Source organism: Antechinus flavipes, chromosome 3 (genome assembly GCF_016432865.1).
Source record: "Antechinus flavipes isolate AdamAnt ecotype Samford, QLD, Australia chromosome 3, AdamAnt_v2, whole genome shotgun sequence".
Lineage (NCBI taxonomy): Eukaryota > Metazoa > Chordata > Mammalia > Dasyuromorphia > Dasyuridae > Antechinus > Antechinus flavipes.
Genome location: NC_067400.1, coordinates 100144003 through 100165184, shown reverse-complemented (window position 1 = coordinate 100165184; position 21182 = coordinate 100144003). Strand labels below are relative to the sequence as shown.

At 31.5% G+C, this 21182-nt stretch overlaps 1 protein-coding gene across 1 annotated transcript in view; it reads left to right on the top strand.

Annotated features, from left to right (window-relative positions):
* Positions 1-21182, top strand: part of DIAPH3 (diaphanous related formin 3) — a 419718-nt gene that overhangs the window by 119280 nt on the left and 279256 nt on the right. Inside the window, exons 9-15 of the mRNA XM_051983890.1 lie at positions 6322-6432; positions 7463-7581; positions 7976-8092; positions 12920-13038; positions 13124-13188; positions 15649-15753; positions 19626-19964. Coding sequence (XP_051839850.1) covers positions 6322-6432; positions 7463-7581; positions 7976-8092; positions 12920-13038; positions 13124-13188; positions 15649-15753; positions 19626-19964 — 975 coding nt within the window. The remainder of the gene's footprint in view (positions 1-6321; positions 6433-7462; positions 7582-7975; positions 8093-12919; positions 13039-13123; positions 13189-15648; positions 15754-19625; positions 19965-21182) is intronic.

Below are 21182 nucleotides of genomic sequence, written 5' to 3'. Positions count from 1 at the left end.
TCTATAGGGATTTAAAGTGGACACCATTTGTATTTTTAAATCATTGCTAAGATAAATATATGATATAATAAAAAAGAAAAAATAATGCTGCTGACAGAAATTCTAAAGGAGAAAAAGGCTTTAGGGAAATAACATGATTAATTCTGGACCTATGGAATTTGAGGTGCTAATGGAACATTCAAGTGGAGATACTGATAGGTATTAGTGTTTCTAAGACAATACTAATATTACAAAAGATTGGTTGTGAGACCATTCAATGCAATGGTTCACTTATTAAACCATGGAACACTAGAGGATACACCACGTTGAGTGAAAATACAATTCCTTCCTTGTTAACATTACAATATAATAAAAGAATGTGACATAATCACCAGTTTCTCTGATGCAAAATATAAGTACATTACAAACTTAAAATGCATTTTTTCACTGTAGCAATAAGGTTATAAATATTTTTTAGGTGCTCAAGTAAGCACAAAAGCATATTAATATAAGTAATCCATATTGTAGCTATAATACAACGCAAGATATTATAAAATAATTGAAAATCACCATTTATAATATGACTGCAAGTACAATAGTTATGGCAGTGTCTGGTGAGAAGTCAGGTACTAGGAATTCCCCAAGCCCCCCCACCTATGATTTCTTCCTTGCCTTCCTCTTCCCTTTCTCCCCACAAATTGAAAAAAATGATATACCTCTTGCTTCTAGTGTTAACTAGGCAGTATCCAATAATTATCTGTTCCCCAAAAGGAAAATTATTTCCAATAAAGTGTGCTTTGTTTACTTGAGAATGCATTAAATGCCATTTCATTCCCTAATTTTAAGTGTCAGTGCCTCCTTATTGTCTGTAGGATAAAATAAAACCTTCTCTATTTGTCATTTAAAGCCTTTTGCAATCTGATGTAACCTATCTTTTCAGACTGATTATGCAGTATTCTCTCTTGGGCACTTTGCTTCAGAGAAACTGATCCACTTACTGTTCCTGATGACATTCTATTTATTGCTTCTGTTCTGGCTGTTGCACTTGCCTTGTCCCTCCTTTTTGTGCTCTGTCCCTTGAGGACTTAGCACAAGTATCATCTCCTTCAAAGACTACTTATTTCCCCTTTCCACTGAGATTATGGGTGTGTATACAAAGAGAAAAGTACCATGGACAGCACTTTTAGGAGCACCCTAGATTAGCTTAGGAGATCATGACAATGTTAATGACCTCTGACATTTGAATAGCATTTTTAAGGTTTGCCTAACAGCTAACATATTTCCTCAATTAATTTTCACAACTATGTGAAAATTTTTATCTATGTTTTGCAGCTAGAAAACCTTGAGGCTTTGAGAATTTAAGTCAATTTAGTTGTGATCTTACAGCTCTTAAGTGTGATAGGTAGAATCTGAATGTCAGTCTATTCTCTCCACTCTGGTGAAGCATGGTGAGTCAAATCTTGGATTTAGTGAAGATCTTGTTGGCAAGTCTGGAGCAAATGCAGGTGGTTGATAGATAAATGGGAGGAGAAGGATTGGAAGCAAGAAGTGGCTGTGAAGTGAGAAATAGTACATTGATTTGAGGGGTGATAGAGAAATGAAATGGTTTGTTTCCTCCTAATCTCCACTCCTCAGAAAAATATGTGTTCATATTTATAACAACAGGGAGAGAAGAAATAAGTAAGGAGAGATTGAAGGGTGAAGGAGAGTGCTTGGCGTAGCCAAGGAGAAAAGCCATAATTCCTCAAACAAAATAAAGGAAGAGAGAATTACAGAATGATAAAGCGTTTTCATGGGATAGTTATAAAGAAAGTTTTCATGGCATATGACTTATTTTTCTTGGTGAAGTGATAGGAGTAGTCCTCTAGTGAAAGTCAGGAGATAGTTTTGGGCGCTTGATGAAGGTTAGAGGGCAAAGTCAGAGTCTGTTGGTTGGGGACCAGTTGAATAAAGAGTTGCATTGCATTAATGCAATTGTCTATTATTTCACATTATGAATATGAAAAATTCAGACGATCCTTTCAAGATTTACATGAATTGATACAGAATGATGTAAACATAGTCAGGAAAACAATTTACACTATGACAACAACAATTATCACTACCATTTATTATAGTGATTTTAAAGGTTGCAAAGCACTTTATAGATGGTGGATCATTTGATGTGCTTAGTATAGTACTTGGCAAATAGTAGGCACTTTATAAATGCTAGTTATATAATTGACAAATGTACACAGAATAAGAAGTTGAAAACTCACTGTTCTTATTGTTTTTTGATTATAAAACATTTTATTAGCTAGAACAAACTGCATCTTTAAAAATTCTGCTCCAAAAAATTGTCTCCATTGCATGTCAAAATTTATGAGATTTCTTGAAAGATATAACAACAGAGCTAACCTTGTTTTATAAGCCTCTAATCATTAATATCACACAATGCATAAAACAAAGCTACATATCCTTGCCAAAGGAAATAATATACTATCATAGAAGAAACAGTGCTGAATACAAAACAGAGAGGGTGGTGAGGGGCTCCATATGTTGTTTGCACAAGAAATTGTAATGATTATATCAAGCTCTGGAACATTGGAAAGCCTCATAAATGAGACATATCTTTATTTAAGTAACTTTATTATCCATATAGGGAAAAAACTCAGAATATTTGTATAAGAACACTATTTTATCCATCAGTGCATATATCTTAGATAGTCAGTCATTTGGATTTGTTTTGAAAAGGAAAAAGATCGTAGGCTAGATTAGCTTGGAAAAAGTCAAAGTTCTTTGAGGAATCCCATGTTTCTCTCAGTGCCTCAATCTTTATCTTTCAATGCTCCAATATTTTTCAAATTTTGATGTATAGTAGTGGAAATCCATAATTTCAAAGTTGAAACTGAAGTTAATCTAAAGGATGCTAGGCTCTCATTAAATGCTTGGGATGGATAGATTTTGTTTAGTATCTAAGCTTCAAACTTGTTTATGCATCTGCCTATAAGACATTTCTACCTGGATGTGATTCAAATACCTTAAATTTCTCTTTGTTTAAAACAACTTTATTATATCTGTTTCCTTGTTCCACATATCCTGCTTTTCATCTTCATAACATTGCCTGTCATCTTTGATCCTGTCATAGTTGTTCAGTTACCATATTGTGGTTAGTATAGTTCTGTACGATTTTATTCCTTTCATTTATTGTATTTCCAATACAGTTTCCTAATATTGGCTCTTATGTTACCCATTCCTTGGACTCTTACAATAAATTTTTAATAATTCTTTTCTAATTCTAATAATCTAGTTCTGATGATAATAATATGATAAATAATCTAACCTAATTTTAATTATCCTCTCCTCTGTTCTCTCTTATGTGTGTAAATACATTTTTATTCATATCTTTTTGTTTTATCACCCATACTATATCCATCACCTATTCTACATCTTAAATTCCTTAGCTTTGTGAATAAGGGAGGGGAGAGATACTTTTTCGTATGTCTTCTTTGGAACCAGGCTTGTAATTTCCCATTACTCCTTCCTCCCAACTACCAAACCACACTTGTAACAAATATGAACAACTAAGCAAAAGCTGTGTTTGACAATTGTCTAGTTTCTCTCCTAAGAGACCATAATAATGCTTCAGCCTTAGATTTCTGAAGTCATAATCTCTATTATTATGCCTTAACTTTGATTCCTTCTAATCTATCCTTCATACTCCTATAAGAAAATTTTTCTTTCTGTGTAGCTCTCATAGTATACTTCTCTGCAATATTTTGTCTCTTTAGTAAAATTCCTTCTCCTCTTTCCATAGTATCCTTCTGCTCATTTCTCCCTTTCCTGGAATTCCCTTGAACTTAGAAAACTTCTTTCTTACCTAAACATTTCTCTTTGTTCAACCAGTACTTAAAATAAGGCAAATAAGCAGGCAATAAATGATTTTTGATGCTTGATCTTCTTCTGGATTGTTTTAAACCTTTTGCTAGTTGTTATTTACATGAGATTTTGAAAAGAAAATAGTCATCATATCCTAATTTTACTGCAATTGTATTTTTAAATGACTATTAGAAAAATAATTTTGTCTTTAATTTTTAAACTAAAACTTTTATTTATGTGACTCATAGAAGTAAATCTCTGCTTGCTCTCATTGCATCTTGTGTGATCTCTTTTGTATTGCTTTTTTCCCCTCCAATACCCATTAAAAAGTTGTATTGATTCTTTTTTGTTTTTCTCTCTACCCATTTTCCATTTTTCCTTCAATGAAATGCTTCCATGTAACAAACATATGTAAACAAGCAAATCAATGCACTGACTGTGTCTGAAAATGCATGTCAATTCCATATTTGTCATGTATCCTCTCTCTGCTAAGGAAATGGGAGGTTTGGGGGGCTAATCTTCATCTTCTGTCTTTTGAAATTGTGATATGTGACTTTTTTTTTTACTTAAAAATTTTTTTAATAATAGCTTTTAATTTTCAAAATATATGCAAAGATAGTTTTTAACATTCACCCTTGCAAAATCTTGTATTCCAAATTTTTCTCCCTTCCTTCCCTTCACCCCTTTTTCCTAGAGAGCATATAATTAGACTTCTAAAATCTTTTAACTTTATTTTCTTAAATATCATTGTTACCATCACATGACTTGTTCTCCTGTTCTACTCTATAAACTTTTCCAAAATTTTCAGAATCCATACAGCCTAAAGCACAAACACATAAAAATTGAAATACTATATTTATATCAAAAAAACAAATATAGTATACAGGTTTATTTAGGCAAAATTGTTGTCCAGTTGAATAAAATGACTAGTTTGAGTACATGTCTGACTTACCTTATTTTCAAAATAACCATTTTATATGAGCAAAAGATGTCAAATTATAGAATTACATCATATCTTAAGGCACAATTCCATTTCATTTCATTCATATAAAATAATTTACCTAGCCAATCCCCATTAATAGGCAGCTATTTGTTCCCAATTGTTTAATCTTATGACTATAAGCATCCTTCCATATACAGATCTTTTCTGTCTGTCCTTGACTTCCAGAATAACCAAAAGTTGTTTACAATTTGTTGACTTTTAGGTTATAGTTTTAAATTTTTTTTTTGTGATGATTGCATCAATTCAGAGCTCTGCTTACAGTATACTAATTTTTTTAATAATCTTTTCAGTCTTTCTGCTTTTTTGTTTGTTTGTCATCTTAATCAGCTAGTAAGCTTTTAGTATATTCAGATAGTGTAATAAATGCTAGTGTTTGGGACAAAAAGACCTACCTAAATTGACTACTCAGAGATCACTCATAGAAAGCAGAATTATTTATTAGAATCTTGAGAAGTGGATCCCATCCTGGTCTGCAAGCCAAATTTCACAGCAGGATAGAGCCAGAGCCTTGAAAATGCTTACAGCTTTTATACATTTCAGACAAAGAACCTCCAAAATCCCACCCTCTATATGTTGTGATCAGTCACATAAGTCTAGTGTTCCCCTAGTTGGTCAGTGGAATGTAGTAGAAAAGTTGATACACAGCTTCTTTGATCACTCTCTTTGTTGGATAATGGAATGTAGTCCAGGCCTTATCTAAACACATGTGACTCCAGAAAAGCCGAAACTGAGACCCATAGGCTTGATCTACTTTCGCTAACAATCTCTGATCAATATGTGCTTAATCTGTAAGTTCTTCACTTTTTCCTACACACTAGGGATTGGAAATGGCACCTGAGAGTTGTTATAATTTACATTTATCTTATTTTTAGCATTTTGTAGCATTTTTTAACACGATTGCTCATAGTTTTAATTTCTTCATTTGAGAAGATACTTTCTATTCTATTGGCATTGAAAGCTTTCTTAGCCATAAAACTCTAACTCATTGTTTTTGCCTACTGGGATTTAATATTTGCATAACATATTTTCATTCTAAGAATGGATTTTTATTATAGAGTAGCTATCTCTGATTGTTGTATAAAAGGAAAAAAATATAACTTTAAAAAATTATGTTTAGTTTTTTTGTTGTTCATGTTTCAGTCATGTCCAACTCTGATTCCATTTGGGGTTTTCCTGGCAAAATATACTGGGATGATTTGCCATTTCCTTCTCCAACTCATTTTACAGATGAGATAACTGAAGCAAATAGGGTTAAATGACTTGCCCAAGGTCACACTCCTATTAAGTATGTAAAACTGAACTTAAACTCAAATGCTGTCCCATGTTCAGATTTAATTTTCACTAAAATATTTTACCTAAAATTAGGATTATTTAAATCCTTGGTTCTGTAATGAAAGTGGGAATACTACAGTTTTTGTAAACATTAGATATTTTAATATTTTCCTTGTTAACCATAATTCTCTTGATATTTTCTTTTGTAGGTAGCTTGTATGCAACTCATCAATGCCCTTGTTACGTCTCCTGATGACTTAGATTTCAGATTGCACATCAGAAATGAGTTTATGCGCTGTGGATTGAAACAAATACTGCCTGTAAGTGCCCTACAGTTTCTCTGTTACTAATCTTTGAGCTTTTTAGTCTTAGGATCTTTTCATATTCTTAAAAATTGAGTACTCCCTAAAGAACTTTTGTTTATGTGAATTATGTCTATTGATATTTAGCATATTAGAAATTAAATTTCTTTATACTTTGAAAATACTTTTTGATCTTGCAGACACATAGGGGATCTGAAGGACACCCAGGAGTCCTCAGACTGTGCTTAGAGAAACAGTGTATATATGAAAATTAGGTGACTACTTGAATGGAAAAAGAATTCGATAAAAAGTGTAATGTTCTTATTTGGTTTTCTTGGTCTCCGGGGCAGCCTTCTTTCCAGTTCAGTAATCACCACAAGAGTAGCCACGGGTTAAAGTCCACATCCTTTATTATCTCTTTTAAAGTCTTGTCTCCTTTCCCTGCGTTCTGGTTAGCTTTCTTAAAGGCCTTCCAGAGTCTTGGTTTTAGTGGAGAAGTGTAGGAAGCCAGGCCAACTACCAGAAGAAGCCTGACTGAAGATGGAATTGAATCACTCCCTGTGTCCCCCCTGACTTACATGCTCCACACTGAGTATAAACTAGTCATTATACACTAGGAAACCATTATTTGTTGTAAGATTAAATCAGTCATACCGAATTTAGGGAAATATTAAGCATCATGCTAAACTAGATAACCATTGTCTCATCAATTCCACTGAATTAGCACCTTGTAAGAATCCTTGTTTCAAGTTCAGAGTTCTGGCCCATACCAAAAAAGCCTCTCAGAAAAAAAAAATTGACATAATATGAAGACTTATGAAAATCAGTTTTTGAAATATAAACTAAAATCTTTGTTTTTTTTTTAAATTTAGCTTTTTTTTTTTTTTTTGACATAGTATATGCTAGAAATGTACAGTTTAGGACAAATCAATTATAATCACCCAAAAGTAATTTTTAAAAATAGCATTTTAATTGATTATTTAATACCATTGTTGGAAAGAATACTCTACTTAGAATTGCCAATGATTTGTAATTAATTCCTTTACAGAATTTGAAACATATAAAAAGTGATAGTTTAGATATCCAACTTAAAGTGTTCGATGAACATAAGGAGGAAGATTTTATTGAGTTCTCTCATCGTTTAGAAGATATTAAAGCTGAACTTGAATATCCTTTTTTACCGAAATGAAAAAATTTCTTTTGAACATTAAAAATTGGAATTTTAATGACTATTGCTTTCTTTGAAACTTAAATTTAAACAAATACAATAGAACGACAGTTGGGTAAGAACCTAAAGACAATACCAGTGCTGCATTATGCTTTTAATGTATTGGTTGCTATATTTGTAGAATGTGATTTGAGTGACTATTTATTTGTTCCCTTGAGAGAAAAAAGATCATTAACTGCAAATTGTCAAAATTGATCTAGAACCAGGTTTTAATGTACCTTTGTTTAAAGGAAATAAAGAATTAAATTTTGTTAGTTTAAAAAAATCCAGTATTTTTATCAGGTATATTGTACTTCTGTTCATCCCACTTGTTCTGTTCCTTAACTGATTTACTGAAGTGAATGAGGTTTACAATATGTTGTGGAACACGGTGAAAGAAACAAGAGCCGAAGGATATTTTCTTTCTATACTTCAACATCTTTTGCTTATTAGAAATGATTATTTTATACGGTAAGCTGAGTCCAACTAACATAGTCCATACTTTTGTTTGTGTATCTTGTTATTTTCTAAAATTAGGTAATAGTTTTAACTAGGTGAACCTTTACATTACCTGCTTATTTATATAAATCTTAGATCAGTTTTAGGTGTTAGGTGTCTTAGATCTTTAGGTGACATATTTTAAAGCTAAGGTATTGAATGCCAAATTATGTTATTATATATATTTATATATTATTGTCATTTAGTAGAGACTTCCTAAAGCTTTCATTTGAGAAGTCATCTAAAATATATGAATTATTAATTACTAATGGATCATGTGTTTTTTCTGTAAGAATATATAATTTTTCTCTTTTCAATTCTACCATCATGTGCAAATCTCTTTATGTGCTGACTCTAAAGTGTAGTTGTCAATATTTTCTAGTTTTTTTCAAGTTCTAGTAATTTTCAAGATCCTGACCAGGATTTCATTATTTTGTGTATTTAGCATAGTGGTCAAAATTTTTTTTTTTCAATCCATGTAAAAATTTGACATTTTTGTTATTCACATTCAGAGAAAGAGCTATGGAAACTGAATGTAGATCGGAGCAAATTATTTTTAAATTTAATTACATCAGCATAATTTGTTTTTTAAAACTTGTTTTTCTCTTTCTTCTGGTTTTTCCCTTTTGTTCTGATTCTTCTTTCTCAACATGACTAATATGAAAATATATTTAACATGATTATACATGTATGACCTGTATCAGATTACTTGACATCTTGGGGAGGAATGAGAAAACAGAAACAAGGGAGAAAATTTGGAACTTAATATATTACAAAAGTGAATGTTGTAATTGGAAAAAAATAAAATATTAAGTAAAAAACAAGAATATTAATTTGTGGTTGTTGTTGTTGTTGTTGTTTTTTGCTGAGGCAGTTGGGGTTAAGTGACTTGCCCAGAGTAATAGAGCTAGGAAGTGTTAAGTGTCTGAGGCCAGATTTGAACTCAGGTCCTCTTGATTTCAGGGCTAGTTCTCTATCCACTGCACCACCTAACTGCCCCCAATTTATGTGTTTTTTTTTTAAATAGTAGTAGAAAGTTTTTTTAAAAGACATTTTATTGTATTATTGCCTATGTCCATTCAAAATTACATCACAGAAAGGTTGTAATTTGTAGTTCTTTATTGTTTTTGTATGTAAATTTAGTTTTAGAAATGTAAATCCTGAAATTTCTTGAACTCTTTTTGAAAATGCTAGCAATTTTAAATATAACAAACAAGATTAGATATATTATGATTTCATTTGCTGCCACTGAACTGGCATAGAATCAGATACTTATTCTCCATAGGCTCTTATTTTTAGAGCTCTTATGACCCACTTTATATAGCAATCACCAGATTAGTTCCTCATGACCTACTCTTATAAAGTCTGTTTTTCTTTTCTTTTTGCCAAAGCTAATATTTCTAATATTGAATAATAATGGTGATAGTGGGCAGCCTTGTTTTGCTCCTGATCTTATTGGGAATGGTTCCAATTTATCCCTATTACATATGATGCTTGCTGATGGTTTTAAATATATACTACTGATTGTTTTAAGGAAAAGTCCATTTATTCCTATATACTCTAATGTTTTAATAGGAATGGGTATTAGATTTTTATCAAATGTTTTATCTGTATCTATTGAAATAATCATATAGTTTTTGTTAATGTGATTATTGATATAGTCAATTATGCTAATAGTTTTATTAATATTGATATTAATTTAATTAATTTAATATTGAACCAGCCCTGCTACAGTCTGTCATGTAGATACATGAACCAAGATACAATCTATCCAGTAAATATAACCTGAGTATCTAAATTTGGTCTGTGGATCAAAATATTAAGAAGTATTTCTTACAGACAACTGAAATATTGTATATTACCCACAAAATCAGTTGTTTACTTTGGCTTTTCTAAATTATAAGTTGTTAAAATTACAAATTGTATTTATTTACTATAGGTAAATAATGCAGAGTTGTACTTCTAAGATTAGTACTATAAAGTAAAAAATAGAAATTCTATTTCATGATCTTTAGATTTAGAAATGAAGAGAGAACTAATGTTGAAAATTAGAAGGATTGAACTTCTTTGGAAGATTGGCTTCTAGTAGTGATTGTACTTAAAGGCATGTTACCTGTTGAAAAAACCTGACTTGCTTATATATCATGTCACAGAGACCTAAAACTTTTTCCCTTAAGACATAAGATATTTATTTTAATATTTTCACAAGGATCTTGACCATTTTTATCCAGAATTTTAAAAGATCTCCTTATAGTCCATACTGTAGAATTTTTGTTTCTCTCATAGGTCATTCTTAATTTTTATGATTGGATCTAGCAGGTTAGAATTCTATTTAAACATGGTGCATATATATATATATAGAGAGAGAGAGAGAGAGAGAGAGAGAGAGAGAGAGAGCAGGCTCCCAGTCCCAAATCTATCCTTCAGAACTGCTTTTCCTTGCGTTTGAAATGTCCTTTCACCTGTTCAACCTTTTCTTCAAGTAGTTCTTTTTTTTTAGAATATATTTAGCATTTGAAATTTTGCATTTTTTTAACTCCTTCAAAGAGCTGAGTCTGCTTATTTTTATGTACTTAAAACTTATTTTAAACATGATATAAATATAATAAACTATTTTCAAGCATATTAGAGCATATATATTTCAAACATATATTTTGATAGACAGTGAGCTTCTAGGTATAGAAATGACATTATTTGACATTACATCCCCTGGTTTTTCTTTTTTAAAAATAGTGTTTTTGTTTTTTTTTTTTTTTCAATTATAAAAAGAGGACAATTTTAACATTCATTTAAAAGTGTTTTTGAGTTCCAAATTTTTCTCTCTATTCTACTTCCTCTCTTCTCTACTCCCTAAAATGGAAAGCAATTTGATATTTTATATATGTGCAATTATCTATATTACTCATGTTATGAAAAAAGAAACAGACCAAAATGAAAAAAAAAATAAAGACAGTGGAATTAGTATGATTTGATCTGCATTCATAAGCCATAGTTCTTCCTCCAGATGTGCAGATGTGGATAGCATTTTCTATCATGAGTACACTGGAATTATCTTGGATCATTGTATTGCTGAGGAAGCTCAATCATTCATAGTTGATTATTGGACAATGTTGCTGTTACTGGGTACAGTGTTCTGTGCTTTTTTTTTTTTTTTAACTTTATGTCACTTCATTTAGATTTCTCCAGATTTTTTGAAATCATCTTGGCCATTATTTATCATAGCACAATAATATTCCATTACATTCGTATGCCACACTTTCTTTAGCCATTGCCCAATTGATGTGGCATCTATTCAATTTCAAATTTTTTGCCACTACAGAAAGATCTATCATAAATATTCTTGTACATATAGGTCCTTTTCCCTTTTTATGCTAGGAGTGGTATTGCTGGATTAAAGTATATGTTCAGTTTGATTGCCCTTTGGGCATAGTTCCAAATTGTCCTTCACAATGTTTAGATCAGTTCACAATTCTACTAGCAGTATATCAGTGTCCTCGTTTTTCAACGTCCACTCCGACATTTACCATTTTGCTTTTCTGTTGTATTATATCAGCCAGTTTGGTAGCTCTTCTTCGTTTCTCCTTGACTTGACCATCTTGAAAAAGAGTCAAGGAGAGGGAACCTTTAGTAAAACAGAATTATTCTAGAATGCAAAATATAGCAGAATTCTGAGGAAACTGGAGCTGATAACAAGGGTGAGAGTTTGTTAAATGAAATGTAAATTGAAAGGATCTTTAAAGAAAATTTCTCTTCTCATAGGTGTGCAGAAATATAAAATTTTGGAGTCGAATATATGGTATACTAATCATTTATCTAATCAATAATCATTTTTTAGTTGGAGAATTTACCAGGGATTGAGTCTAGTTCACTATTGTATTAGTTTGTATGCTCTTTTCCCCTTGCAAAAATGACCATAAATTTAGAATTGTTCCTGTATTATGCCTTTATTAGACATCATATGAAGTATCATATTTCATTCTGGTTACCATAGTTTAAGAAGGACATGAATAAACTGAGTATGTCTAAAAGAATATGGCCAAGACGGTGACAGGTCTTTAATTTATGTCACCAGAAGAATTGGGCATTTGCAGCATAGTCAAGAGAAGACAGGGAAGTATAACAAAATAATATTAACAAGAAGAACCACTGTCCTTTTGAGGTGGGAATCAGATTTGTTCTCGTTCCAGAAGGAACCATGGGTAGATGTTGCAAAGAGAATAAACTAGCATTGAGGTGAGGACAAATTAACCATTTTTAAATTGTTGCAAAGTGTAATAAGCTACCTCAAGAAGTGATTAATTTGCTTGTCTTTGGAAACCTTCAAGCAAAGATTGAATAACCACTTATAAAATACATTATGGTATGATTTCCCCCTTGTGTAGGATTTGTACTAAATGGTTACTGAGTCTTAAATTCCAACTCTTAGAATTTGTATTTTAGTGATACTTTTAATCTGGTTAAGAATTCTTAATTTCTTTGTATCCATTATTATTTTTTTGTTTCATTAAAAGGTTTTTCTCTGGTTTCTGCCTGAAAATTAGAGAGACTGAATTTAACCTTAGTCATATTTGATGAAATAATTTAATTCTGGTTCTGCATTGTCAATATTTGGCTATGTACTTTGAGGGTTAAACATTTTTTAAAATAGTAGCCCTGTGTTAATTTTATTATGGTTGTTTTTGTTATCGTGGTATATTAGAAATAAAAAGTGAGATCTGATAAGGCATTTTCTTGAGATATAAGAAAGATACTTGTTATATAACCAATGTGGATTTAAATTTTCTTCTTTTTTGGCTTTAGACCACAGTATTTCAAATTAATTGAAGAATGCATATCTCAGATAGTATTACACAGAGATGGAACAGATCCTGATTTTACATATAGAAAAAAATTAGATGTAGACTTAAGACAATTTGTAGGTGAGTATGCTTATAGAAAAATCTTAAACTTGTGAAGAGACTCAAGGGTAGATCATATAGGAATTTCTCATTTTTCTAATTTTAGATATTTGTGTTGATCAAGCAAAACTAGAAGAACTTGAAGAAAAAGCATCAGAATTTTCCAGAAAAGTAAGTGACAATCATGAAATGAGTTAAGATGAAAAAGAATAATTAGAGATTCCTAGAAATAGAAAGACATATATGAAGTATTGTATCTTAGTGAAAAACTTTACCATGCATTTTCTTTTCTTTTCTTTTCTTTTTTTTTTTTTTTTTTACTGACGCAATTGAGGTTAAGTAACTTGCCCAGGGTCATACAGCTGGGAAGTGTTAAGTGTCTGAGACTGGATTTGAACTCAGGTCCTCTTGACTTCAGGGCTGGTACTCTATCTACTATGCTACCAACTGCCCCTACCAGGCATTTTCAAAGAGAAATATTTTTATTTTTTATTCTTGAAATTCTTTAGAATCCCACATTTTTCAGTGTTGTCGGTTGTCAGTATCTTTTTCCTTATTTAACCTAGGCATACTCTACCTATTGATCAAATATAGCAGTTTGATGATGGCAGATTTGGGATTCCCTTCGTGCTTTATGCTATGTACTACAACTCATTGTTTTCTTACAAGGTCCTTGGGGTAGCCTTGTTTGTGGATTGTGGGATATATGTCTATTTCTCCTCATTCTAGTTCTTGAGTCCTCAATAGTATATACAAAATCTGTCAATCACAGTGACAAAATTCACCTTGACATTAAGTATTTATTAATTAATAGATAAAAAGTAATAATGTTAACATATAATCAATAGAAAACAAAATGAAGATAGAGCAAATTACTGTTCAGTCATAAATCTGGATTGTATTCATCAATGCAGGTAGTGTTCCTAGGGGACAATGGATACATATACATGAATGGGTAATACCACATCCTTGAATCCTTTCACTAGGGTGGTTTTGTATGTATTGTTGTCTTCCCCTTTAATATCAATTTGTTTTATACAAAGATGCTTCTCTATTCAGTGTCTACACCACTCTTAATGCTAAGCAAAGCCACTCCTTAGTAAGAAACTGAGAAAAGTGTTAGATACTTTTAAGCCTCCATTCCCTCTAATCCCCAAATCACCATTGTGCTTCTTGGTGACAGTTTATATAACTAGATAATTATAAAGTTCTTCAAGGTGACTCCTTGAATAGTCAGAGCAACTCAGCCATATTTTCACGTAAGAGGATTTTTGTTTTCTTCACTTAACTTCTAGTAATGCAGAGCCTTTTATCCAATAAGCACAGCTTGAAGAAAAAAATAAGATGCTTAACCTGTCTTTCTTCTTCTTTTTTTCCCTCTCTAACCATAGAGGGCAGTAAAGGGCATCCAGACACTCCTGAGAGGTTTCTTTCTTTTCAAGCTACAAATTGCATTAAACAGTGTCAAGCTAAAAATCTCTGTACACAGCAACAGGCTTCAGCTCTCTATTCATCTGTACAACATTGAAGAGCTGTTTTGAGTGACCCAGCTTTTTTTCATCCAATATGCAGAGCAATGTTTTTTCCCCCACTTAATCTGGCTCTAAACCAATAAACTAGAGTTCGCATATCCCCACTTTCTTATCATTCTTGCACTTAGCTAGCTCTCCAGCTTCCTCCTTTGTTCACCTTCTCTGATAATACTGTATTTGGCTTCTAATTCCTCAAGTCAGAGTCTTTGTAAGCAGTGATGTAAAACTTTATATATATCCATTCCTCCAGCAATCCTTATGTAATGTATATGTCCCCATAGTCATATGTCTTGTAAAACTTTACAGTCATATGCAAATAAATTAATGGAACACAATGCTCTGCAGTCATTGTTCTTTCTTTGCTCAACAATATATGAAAGTCCCCTCCATGTTTATCAAGATTTTTTCTGGTCTTCATAAGAGTCTGTATCTTTTTCCCCCACATTTTATTTGTGGAGTTGTATTTCTTTGCACATTGATTGTTGTCAGTTTTCCCTATAAAAGTATTTTTTCCTGCCCCTATTAGCAACTAAATTTTTTGTAGGCAAAGAGCAATGGTAATTTCCACTTAGTATAGTGCAGTTCTGTTTACTTTTTTTTTAAGTTTGGCTAATGATATTTAGATAATTAATTTCCTTTGCAATCTATATATTTTTTTATGTGTGAATTTAAAAACATTGTCTGAGAAGGATTCCATAGGCTTCTCCAGTGTCCCAAGTTAGTTTTATGACATAAAACAGGTTAAGAATGTCTGGTTTACATTAAAAAATCGTAATGCTGAAAATTCAGCAAAAAGTTATTATAAGTTCTTTTTGATATAGTAGCATTTAGTTTAAATTAAAGGATCAAGTTTGTTACTGTATTAGTTACCTTTATATAGATGAAAAAATTCAGGTTGCATTTTTATCTCAGTCACTGCCAGAATGATGTGTGAATGCTGCTGTTTGCTAAGATTACTCAGAAAAGGGTAGATGAGGGAACACAATGATTGTCTACCATTAGAAGACAATTCAAAAGTGAATCTGTCCTGTTGTTAGCATGCCATTTTCATTATCTGTGTATATGAAGGATGTTTATTTAAGTCTATTTTTCTTTTCAGTTTGAAAAAGAATTTACAGTTCACCAAGAAACTCAGTCCCAATTACAGAAAAAAGAAGAAAAGATCACTGAACTCCAAGCAGAATTACAGGCTTTTAAATCCCAGGTAAAAAACAAATCTACACGAGTTAGCAGAATGGATGGATTTGATTTCATAAGTGTGTTTTTTCCCTTTCCCAATGCAGATAATACTTTCTCCATACCTTTTTCATACCACGTAATTCTTTGTTGTTCAAAAATCATCCATAAAGCATTCATCCAATTCACTAGATGTGTCTAATGATACTAATAAGTATCTCTTAATAAGTGTCACTCCTATAGCTAACAATTATTACATAAATGGCCTCTTTCCCTTTGGGTTCATACTTAACCTTGGATATGAATTTAATTTTACTTTACTTCATTGCTAATGTTCCGGATGTATACTTATGTCCACCTTGTGACTTTTCTGCCTTTTGTGTTACTTAGAATCTTAAAAAATTATAGTATTCTCTGATTATCAGAGAATCTAAAAAAGAAAGATAGATACATTTGTAGGTGAGAGTAGTTAGTGGTCTTATTAACTATCATGGGATCAGTTATTTAAGTAATTCCTAGATGAATCTAGCCAGCTCTAATCTTTTTTCTCACCACCAATTACTTTTAGGACTCCTAGACCCTAATATCTTGTAAACATCTAAAGCTCAACATGTCCAAATAAAGAGTCATCATTTTTCCTTCAAAACTCTATCCTTTTTTAACTTTCTCAACCTAGAGGACAGCAACTATTTTCATTTCTTTCTTTCTTTCTTTCTTTCTTTCTTTCTTTCATAATAGCTTTTTATTTTTCAAAATACATACAAGATGGTTTTTAACATTCACCCTTGCAAAACCTTATGTTCCATATTTTTCTCCCTTCCTCTTTACCTTCTCTAGATAGCAAGTAATCCAATATAATTTAAATATGTGCAATTCTCCTACTTCCATATTTTATCATGCTGCTCAAGAAAAATCAGATGAAAAGGGGGAAAAAATGAGAGAACAATAACAAAAAAGGTGAAAATATTATGCTATGATCCACATTCAGTCCCCAAAGTCGTATCTCTGGGTGCAGATGCCTCTCTCCAATACAAATCTATTGGAATTGGACTGAAATCACCTTATTGTTGAAAAGAGCTGCATCCATCAGAATTAATCATCACATAATCTTATTGCCATGGACGATGTTTTCTTGGTTCTACTCACTTCTCTTAGCATCTGTTCATGTAAGTCTATCTAGGCCTTTCTGAAATCTGAATCTGTTAACAAGTATTTTCTTAGCCACTTAGGTTTTCAATTTCAATGGAATTCTCAATTTATTCTCATTCATCCTCCATATTGCATACATTGTCACATCTTGTCTTTGCTAAAGTTCCAGAACCTTTAACATATGTCCCCCTTCTTTCTACTCACATGACTACCACTCTTAACATAAACATTTATCATTTTTTTCCTATGACATTGTTGTATCTTTTTCATAACACTCCTTCTTCTAATACATACTTAGCTGCTAAAGTTATTTTTTCCCCCTAAAATACAGCTCTGACCACTTTAACTTCCCTCTCCATAAATTCCAGTGGCTTCTTCTTACCTCTAAGATTAAATATTGTTTCTTCTTTTTGATATTTAAAACACCTTTTCACTTGGTCCCATTTTATTTTTCCAAGCTTATTATTCTTTACACCCTTCCATGCAGTCTATTATCTAGTCATACTGATATATATGTGCAATGGTGTACAGAAGAGTGTTTATCTTATGTTGTTTAAAGTGTGTGCATTTGGACAATCCAGTGTGTGTGTGTGTGTGTGTGTGTGTGTGTGTGTGTTTAGAAGAACTTCTTTAAAAAGTATCTTTTAATATTTAATATTTTTATCTAAATGTGATTTTTATTTAAAATATTGTCATCTTAATTTCCAACTGATTTTTTTGTATTTTTGCTTTTATTAATAAAAATCTCTCATGCTTGTTTTGGATTATGTTCCTAGTGTTATATTTTTAAGTAATTAACTATAATATACATAATGTCAAAAAAAATTCATCTTTGATACTTATATCTCCATTCTTCTCTCCCCCCATGCTTTTCAAAATTTCTAGCTATTCTCAAGTGAAAGTGAAATTTTGTGATAAATTAGAACATTTTACGTTAATTTTTCAATTTCCAAGATTAAAAAGATGTAAAACATGGCACAAAATAACCTAGATTTTGAAGTTGATAGTCCATTTTGAGCTGCTATACAGAGTTAATATCTATAAAAGAACTTTGCAATTCTTAATATAACTTTGTAGGTTTAGTCGTCATTATTGTCATCACTTTAATCTCCCACCATGTTATGTCAATTGTCTTTTAATTTGACACAAATATGCTTTTAGTTAAGACTTCTTATGATTTTGCCTTTGGGATCCCATTTTTGAAAGAAATCCTCATTTTAAAATATTAATAAAATTAGAGAAAAACTGTGCTCATGCTTTATATATAGTTTTGGTATTTTCATTTATTGAGTATAATACTTTTTAGTTCTTCATAGTAAGTTGAACATAAAGAGTTAAACTGAATATATTTGAAGATTTAAAGATTTGGGTGGTAATTTAGAGTGTTTCTAATCATGGTTTAGATTAAATTAAATATTAAATTAAAAGTGATATTAACTATTATATTATGTTAATATATTATAGTAAATAATTTGCAAAACAAGTATATTGGTAATTATATAGTCTTTCATTTATAAGCAACTGACTTATGATTGATTCTTGATAAATAAGAATATTGTATTACCAATTAGTTACAGTTGCCTATGTCTGCCTCGTTTCCTTGTGTTTAGAACATCTGAGGAATTATTGCCCTAGATTCTTAGTCTTTTTTGTGTCATTGAACTCTTTGAGAGTCAAGTCTCTATCCTTTTCAGAAAAAATGTTTTTAAGTGCTTAATTTTTTTTAAAGTGTTACCAAAAAACTGTGTGAAAATTTGTGTAAAATAATGAAAAACAAGCAAGTTTCCAGACCTCCGGTATGGATAAATAATTATCTGTTATGCAATTGTCTCAGTTGAATCTCTTGTTGCTGCTACAGAAGGCTGATTCACAATCCTTCCAATTCTATGAGAACTAGAGCAGATCTTTACTTCTGTTTCTAAGGGAGTAAGAGAATTATTGAGATTCTAGGTTGAAAAATTGGTGATAATTGTAAATAGTGATTATAGACAAAATAATAATATTGATTCTCATTGTTTATGGCATTTTATGGTGGTATTGTCTTTTTCATTCCAGCATCAGCTACAGTTGCTACAAAATAATGTGTTCTATATTCCAGATCACCCCTAGGAAAACAAGATTGTGTGTGTGTGTGTGTGTGTGTGTGTGTGTGCACGCATACAATGGGAATTGCTTGTACTGTAAATATGATACATTTGTTGAAAATAGTTCATTGTATCATCTTATATTTATATATGGATCAATTGAAGTAATGGCAGGTTCTGCATTTTTTCTGACTAAAGCTAATTGAATTTCCATTTTAATGTTACATGTTACCTCTATATTAAACACGAATAAATATTTCATAGCTTAAAAATGTTTCAGAGATTTTGATACACATTTGCTTTGTAAACAATAGTGTTAACAGGTCATTAACGATTAGTTTATTTTATGCATTAAAAAAAAAAAAAAACAACTTGCAAAAGGGACCACAGACTTCAGCAGACTTCTAGTGGCATTCTAACATAAAAAAGTAAACAATCTCAGCTCTAATAGAAAAATAATATGCATATCCTAGTAGAAAATGCATTCTGTGTTTTATTAGCAATAAGTTAGTAAAAATGTTTTATTAACAATGACATTTATTTTTTTCATGTACAGTTTCTTGGCTGATTATTGTGAATTTAAGTAAAAGTAATTAATGATCACTATCACAGTTGTGAATTTTCATTTTCAGTCAAATAATACAAGTAATTGAATTTCTTTCCATAGTTTGGTGCTTTACCACCTGGTTCAGAAACCTTTTTGCCACAGTCAACAAGAGATGTAACTGGTGAACACTCACCTTCACCACCATCCCTGCCAGTGGGTGGATGTATGCCTTCAGTACCGCCACCGCCACCTCCTCCACCACCACCACCACCACCACCACCACCTCCCCCCCCATTTTCAGGAATGCCGATGGCTTTTGGTGCACCTCCTCCCCCACCACTCCCTCCGGGATTTCTTGGAGTACACCAATCTCCTCCTCCGTTAACACTACCATTTGGATTGAAACCAAAAAAAGAATTCAAACCTGAAACTACCATGAAAAGACTGAACTGGTTAAAGGTAAAACACCTACAAATAGGAAGTGTTTTTTTAAAAATACCTTAAGACATACATTCATATATCAAACTGTACCCTTGTACTTTTCGTTATTTCAGTATTCTATAGGAAAATTTAGATTTTCAATAGTTCAGGGGAAAAAGTTCTTGGTTTTTTAGTTAATTGAAAGTTAGTGTTTCAGAAAAGTTCTGCCCCTCTTCCCCTTCACTTTTTCCCTCCACCTTTTCCCCTCCCCCCAAAAAAAGCAGCTATGAGTAGAAACAAAGTGCATAAAATAAGGTAGGTGATAAATCTTGTCTTACTATATATACCCTACCCTATTCACTTCTTTTCTAAAATATTATATTCATTTCTTGATGCCAGTGTTGGCACTTAATGGGCTTTTAAGTGTTTATTGATTGCTTGATATCTATGAAAGACATTGGAAATGGAATTTTGCCAAGGAATGTTACTACAATAATGTGAATTATTACTAAGATGATATGAGTTCTGCTGGTCATATATAAGTTAAAATCTGGGGTATGTATAACCAGTAAAAAAGAAGATTTAGAAGGCCATATGATATCTTTCTTTAAATATTTGAAAATCATGTGGTAATTTTGAAAATTGGAGAATAAATTATAATGAGTTCTCTCTTCTAGTTCTGAAAAACCAATGATTCCAATATAATTTTATATTGAGAATCAGCTTATGTGGCATTTATTTGAATATTATAATAGTATTAAGATTAGGTGGATTACTTTGGTTTTCAAAAGGGTGTTTTAAATTTTTCTGTGACATTTCCAGTTCCATTTTTACTAAAGCAAAGATGATTGAGGAAGTTTTTCAGTATTTGTATTCCTAACAAAAACTAAAAAACAGGTCACTGACATGTATGGAAATACATCATGGGGTGAGAGAGGTCTTCATTGCAGCATTAGTTTGGTTCTTTAAAAAGTTATTCTGAAGAGAAATTTAATACATTGATATTCAAACTAGATCTAATTATATAACTAAAGTATTTTATCAATTTAGATTAGATTTTTATCAATCAGATTAGATTTCCTTTGACAATAAACATATGTCATAACCAGCTCTTCTTACTTAAGATAGCACTTAACTCTTAGAATCATAGAATTCTAGAGTGTGAAGTGACCTTTGGGGCAGCTAAGTGGTTCAGTGGGTACAGTGCTGGATCTGCAGTAAGGAAGATTCATATATCTGAGTTCAGTTCTGACTGTA